At 44.7% G+C, this 6,121-nt stretch overlaps 1 protein-coding gene across 2 annotated transcripts in view; it reads left to right on the top strand.

The window, feature by feature from the left end:
- Positions 1 to 220: 220 nt before the first annotated feature.
- Positions 221 to 6,121, top strand: part of LOC141489190 (uncharacterized) — a 30,876-nt gene continuing 24,975 nt past the window's right edge. Inside the window, exons 1-2 of one of the 2 annotated variants that reach the window (XM_074189971.1) lie at positions 221 to 245; positions 814 to 905. In XM_074189971.1, the coding sequence (XP_074046072.1) occupies positions 870 to 905 (36 nt within the window). In that variant the 5' untranslated portion in view covers positions 221 to 245; positions 814 to 869. Of the gene's footprint in view, positions 246 to 540; positions 724 to 813; positions 906 to 6,121 lie in introns of those variants that run through there. The other variant, XM_074189970.1, reaches the window with a different exon arrangement.

The following is a 6,121-nucleotide window of genomic DNA, read 5'->3' as shown; positions in this document are numbered from 1 at the left end:
GCTCGGGGCGCGGGCCTAGTCCAGCCCCGGGTCTCTGCAGAGACGCGGCGCCTCGGGACTACATTTCCCAGAAAGCACGGCGCTGGCAGCCTCGGCCTCAGCCGCGGAAGTGTTGCCGTGGAAACGGAGGCCGGGCTCGCGCCGCTCGGCCGCTGATTGGGAAGCTTTCCCACGTGACTTCCGCTTCCTCCTACTGCCCCTGCGCCTCCGTGGGTCGGCCCCTCGGGCGTCGAGGGGGGCTTCGGGTCCGCGCCCCCCGCCCGGAGCCCCTGCTCGCCCGCTTCCTCTCCTCCTCCTTCTGCCCCTCCCCTCCTCCTCCTTATTTCCCCCGCTTCCCTCTCCTCCTCCTCCCCCTCCCCTCCCCATCTTCCTCCTCCCCTCCCCATCTTCCTCCTCCTCCCCCTCCCCTCCCCCTCCTTCTCCCCATCTTCCATCTCTCCCCCTCCCCCTCCCCATCTTCCTCCTCCCCTCCCCTCCCCATCTTCCTCCCTCCCCCTCCCCTCCCCATCTTCCTCCCCTCCCCTCCCCCTCTTGCTCCCCCTCCCCTTTCCCCCGAGGCAGTGGTCCCGGGGACAGCGATGGCCAGCTCCAGCGCTTTAAGGCCGGCCAAGCACCTTGCGGAGGGTTGGATGCCTCTGGCTTTAGCCCCAGCCGCCCCCCGCGGGGGCAGAACCTGAGGCTCCGGGCCGTGCCGGCCTCTGCTCCTGGGGCAGCGCGTGGACGGTGCAAGAACTGGGGACAGGGCTTTGGGGGGTTCCGTCGCCCCTCTGCGAGGCAGGAACAGCCCGCTTATGGTTTCCTTTTCTTCCCCAGCTTTGCCTGCCCACCTCTCTGTCCTTCCCCAAGAGGAGTGAGCTCTGGACCCTGGAATGGCCCCCGTGCTCCTGATGGCCGGGGCTCGCCAGGTGAGTGGGAGATTCCTGCTTCCAGAATAACTCTCTAACGCTGGACAAAACCCAGCCATCTAGTCCAGCACTCATTTTACAGAAGGGGAAACTGAGGCTCTGCACTGGGAAGCAACTGGCCCAAAGACTTAGTCATTGTAAGGGGCAGGTCTAGGATTTGAATCCAGGACCACTGTTACCCCCTTCAGAGACATTCTAATACACGAGGAGAAACAAGGAAAAGGATTTACTTGAAACAGCCCGTTTCTGTTAGGTACTTTGTTTATGTAAATGTGCATTAAATTGAACATCATAGTAACCTTTCTGGGCTTCTTTTTGCTTCCAAAGACCCCCCCCCCCCTCCTGCTGACACACACACGTATTTGGAGCAGTGATTGTGGTCACATACCTTATTCTTAAGCCTCAGAATTGTGGGTTACCCAGGGCAGCAGCAGAAAGTGATGGCCCACATAACTTAAGGGGTGTTGGGAAAGACCCATAGGACCTGCATAGATGGTGGGCTTCTCAGGTGAGCAGAATGAGGGACGGTATGGACATCCTGGGAGCCCAACTGGTCCCCATGACATAGACATGGGGGGAACCTCCTTCCCTGTGCCCTGGTTGGATGCTCTTGGATGGGTGGGTAGGTGAGTGGGGTGCTCTGGAAGGGGAATGCACTGAGGGTGGGAATCAGTCCCCAAACCAGTGAGGTTCCGGGCTCAGCAAAGGGTAGAATAGCTGGGCAAATGTCCAGTGGAAGAAACCAGGAAAGGAAAAGGCTTGGGGCTTGTGCTGGGTGGCTAGTGTTCAAAGGAGGCAGGGATGCTTTTTCTGGACAAGCCAAAACTTGGAAAGGCCATGATAGGCTCAGCAGCAGTGCATGCACAGTTTGGTACCTTTGGGGCATCCTTCCCAGTTTCTGCCCAGGTTTGACTGGACTGTTCTGGACAGCTCCACCCACAGCCACTAGTGAACCTGTTTTTGCACAACTCCTCCAGCATTTGCCAGTTTCTTCTTTTGTCATCTTTGCAGTTTGATAGGTGTGAGGAATAATCGCAAAGTTATTTTAACTTGCATTTCCCAAATTATTTGAGTCACTGCTTTTTATTCATCATTATTGGTAGTATTTGTAGGGCCATCCTGTGGAAGAGGGTGCAGCTGGTTCTTTTGGCACCAAAAAGTAAAACATCTAAGTCTGGTTTTGGAAACAGCTCCCAGAAATCAGAACCATCCAGAAACCTTGAACTCTATTGATTTTAAGTGAGTTCCCCAACTCTGAGGGGCTTCCATTGTAGTTGGCTGACCCCTTGTTAGGGAAGTTGTAGGGATTTCAGTTCTGGAACCTAGAACTCCCCTTGACAGGGACCTCCAAGATCATCTGGTCCAGCTCCCTCATTATACAGGTGACCTCCAAAAGATCAGGTAAGGCAACACAAACTTTGAACTCAGACCTTGCTCCTCCAAGTGAACCCTCTTACATGGCAACTGGGCTCCTTCTTGTCTTTGGTGTCTCTTCCAAGCTTTGAAGTTCTTGATTCTTGGTAGAACAAACTCTGGACTTCTTCCTGCCTCCAGGTCCTCTCCATTCCAAGCCAAGATGAGAGGAGACCAAGAATAAATAAAGGCTTAATAATTTTACCTTGTGTTTGTGTTGTGTAAGTTTTCTAATCAGTTGGAGGGAGATGAGAGGTATAACGAGCCTCCAGAAAGGGGAGATGAGTGTCCTTTTATGGGGACCAGGGAGCTGGGCCTCTATTCTGTTCTAACTTGAAGGGGTGGAAGAGAGGGGCTGCTGGCAGGGTTAATGCTTCCTTAGGGGGGAAAAAAGCTGTAAAACAGCTGAAGGGAAATTTACTCAGAGTGATTCTTTCAAAAATGTTTTCCCTTTAAAATATTATAGTACAAATATTTTCCAAGTTTTGCTGACTTCACACTGCTTCAATTCATAGAGATCTTCCCAATTTCTTCCTAAAGTATCCATTTCATTGTTTCTCCTGGCATGATAATATTATCCTACATTTCTAGGTGGCAGTTCCATTCCATCCATTTATTGCCCAAAGCCCCTTAATTAACAAATTTTGACTATCACAAAAAGAACTCCTTTCAGTATTTTTGCACGTAAGAGTTCATTTTCTCTTCTTGATTTCTTTGGGGTTAGGCTCAGTAGCAGTGAGCCAGGGTAAACAACCTATCCAGTTTGGTACCTTTGGGGCATGTTTCCCAATTGCTGTCCAGTGTTGACTGGACCATTCTGGACAGCTCTCACCTATAGCCATTAGTGAGCCTGTTTTCCCACAGCTCCTCCAGTGTTTGCCACTTTCTTCTTTGTCATCTTTGCAGTTTGATAGGTGTAAGGAATAACTTCAAAGTTATTTTAACTTGCATTTCTCAAATTATTAATGAGTTACAGCTCTGTTTCACCATTATTGGTAGTTTGAATTTCTTGCTTTAAAAACTTTTTTTATATTCTCTAACCTTTTAATTTATTGAGAAATGGCTCTTAATCTTAATCCATTTGAATAAATCCTAATAAATGATTTTAGAAGTGAGACCTTTAATGGAGAAACTTGTTGCAACAATTTTTTCCCTCAATTACCTGTTTCCTTTCCAATTGTTACCATATTAGATTTATTTGGCCAATCTTTTTATCACTTACTTAGTTATAAATCTTCCCCTTTCCATAGATTCAAAAAGTAAGATTTTCATTGCTCCTTCGAATTATTTATAATGTGACTTTTTATATCTAAGTCATGTATCCATTTAGAGTTTAGCTTGGTGTATGATGTGAGATCATGGGCTAAATCTGTTTTTCCTCAGACTTCTATCTTGTTTTTTCAGAAAGTTTTTTCAAATAATTCTTTCCTCAGTAATTGGGTCTTTGTGTTTATCTACTATTATTCTATTGTGTTTAAATTTCTCCTGCTATTGTATACCTGATCGGTCTGTCTGTCTTCCTTCCTTCCTTCCTCCATCCCGCCTGCCCTCCCTCTTTCCCTTTTCCACTCTCTCTTTTTATGGAGGCTGCTAGGTGGCACAGTGGATAGAGTACTGGCCCTGAAGTCAGGAGGACCTGAGTTCAAATCCAGCCTCATACACCTAGCTGTGTGACCTTGAGCAAGTCACTTTTAACCCCACTGCCTTGCCAAAAAAACCACACAAAACAAACAAGTATTAAATCATTTTCATGACTGTTGCTTTGTAGCTGTGGGGGAACAATTTTTCTGCTAAGGCCCATTTGGATATTTTGTAATATCATTCACAGGCTATATTTGATCAAATCTTTAAGTCACTCAATAAAAGCTCTTAGATTTATTGAATTACAAGTTCTGCTTGTGGTGACCTTGACAGTACCAGAGCAGTAAGGCCTGCAGTCGTAAGGGTCCCTGCCCCTACTTTATAATATAGTTTCAGATTTGATTCTGATAGTTTCATCTTTTCTTCCCATTTTTCCTTTATTTCTCTTGAGATTTTTTACCTTTTTTTCTCCAATAGGAATTTTGGTTGGTTTTTTTTTATTTGTTTTTGTCTTTTTTTTTTTTTAAGGTTTTTGCAAGGCAAATGGGGTTAAGTGGCTTGCCCAAGGCCACATAGCTAGGTAATTATATTAAGTGTCTGAGACCGGATTTGAACCCAGGTACTCCTGACTCCAGGGCCAGTGCTTTATCCACTGCACCACCTAGCCGCCCCTCCAATAGGAATTTTGTTATTTTTTTCTAGATCTATAAAACATTCTTTTGGGAGTTTGGAACAGTACTGAATAAGTAAATTGTTAGACTTTTTTGTCATTTAAGTTATATTGACTTGACCCACCCATGAATAATTAAAATTTATCTGCTGATTTAAGTCTATTTCTTTTTTTCTTTTCATTTTTTTTTGGCAAGGCAATGGGGTTAAGTGACTTGCCCAAGGCCACACAGCTAGATAATAAGTGTCTGTGCTCTATCCACTGTGCCACCTAGCCGCCCCGATTTAAGTCTATTTCTACAAAGTGTTTAATAGATTCTTTAATCTTGGAAAATGTGTAACCTATTATTTTTTTACCTTTTATAGTTGTTTTGAATAGAATTTCTCTTTCTAACTCTGCTTACTGAATTTTGCTAGTTTTATACAGGAATAATGATGATTTATATGAAATATTTTATAGCCTTGAAATCAAAATGATTTTCCCAATGATTTCCCAGGTTCATTCATGTCATCCTGCCTACTCAATATACTTCAATAGCTTCAAAACTTTCATAACCTGGCCCCCTCCTCCCTTTCTAGTCTTATACCACACACTGTGATGGCTTCTTCTATTTAGTGATCCTGGCCTTCTGGCTGTTCCACCAACAAGATCTTCCATCTTTCATGGCTCAGGCATAATCCTTGGCTGTCTCCCATACTTGAAACATTTTTCTCTCCTCAATTTTTTTTAGGGTTTTTTGGGGGTTTTTTTTGCAAGGCAATGGGGTTAAGTGGCTTGCCCAAACCTAGCTACATAGCTAGATAATAAATGTCTGAGGCTGAATTTGAACTCAGGTACTCCTGACTCCAGGACTGGTGCTCTATCCACTGCACCACCTAGACATCCCTCTCTCCTCAATTCTGAATACTGATCTCCCTGTATTCCAACTAAATCTCAAGTATAGGAAACATTCCCCAACCCCTCTTAATTCTTGTACTTCCTCCTTTAAATTAAGTCACCCCTCTTTCTCCTATGGAAACATCTGGGTCCAGTGGACCAGATATGGATCAGGACAACTGGAGATGGCCCTGGATGTGAGGAATTCAGTGTCAAATGACTTGCCCAGGGTCACACAGCCTTGTTGATTGAGTATTCATCTAATTCCTCTAAATTATCAGTTTTAAATGATTCCCTTTTCTCTTTAGTTGTTAGGAGTTCTCCTTTTTCATTTTTTGTTATAAACAATTTTGTTTTCCTCTTTTTAAAAAACCAGGTTTATCTGTTTTATTAGTATTTTATTTAAACTAGCTCCTAATTTTATTGATTCAGTGATTTTGGGGGTGTGTGTGAGTGAAGTATTTGGGATTAAGTGTCTTGCCCAGAGTCCACAGCTACACTAAGTGTCTCTGGCTAGATTTGAACTCAGATCTTCCTGACTCATGAATGCTCTATCCCCTGTGCCATCTTGCTGTCTGTCTTTTTGTTTTTAATCTTATTATTCTACTCTTTAATTCTGAGAGAGTCTCTACTTTGTTATATAATTAGGGGCCTTGATTTTTCTTTCTTTCTGTCA

Source organism: Macrotis lagotis, chromosome 5 (genome assembly GCF_037893015.1).
Source record: "Macrotis lagotis isolate mMagLag1 chromosome 5, bilby.v1.9.chrom.fasta, whole genome shotgun sequence".
Taxonomy (NCBI): Eukaryota; Metazoa; Chordata; class Mammalia; order Peramelemorphia; family Peramelidae; genus Macrotis; species Macrotis lagotis.
This window is presented reverse-complemented; position numbering and strand designations above follow the sequence as displayed.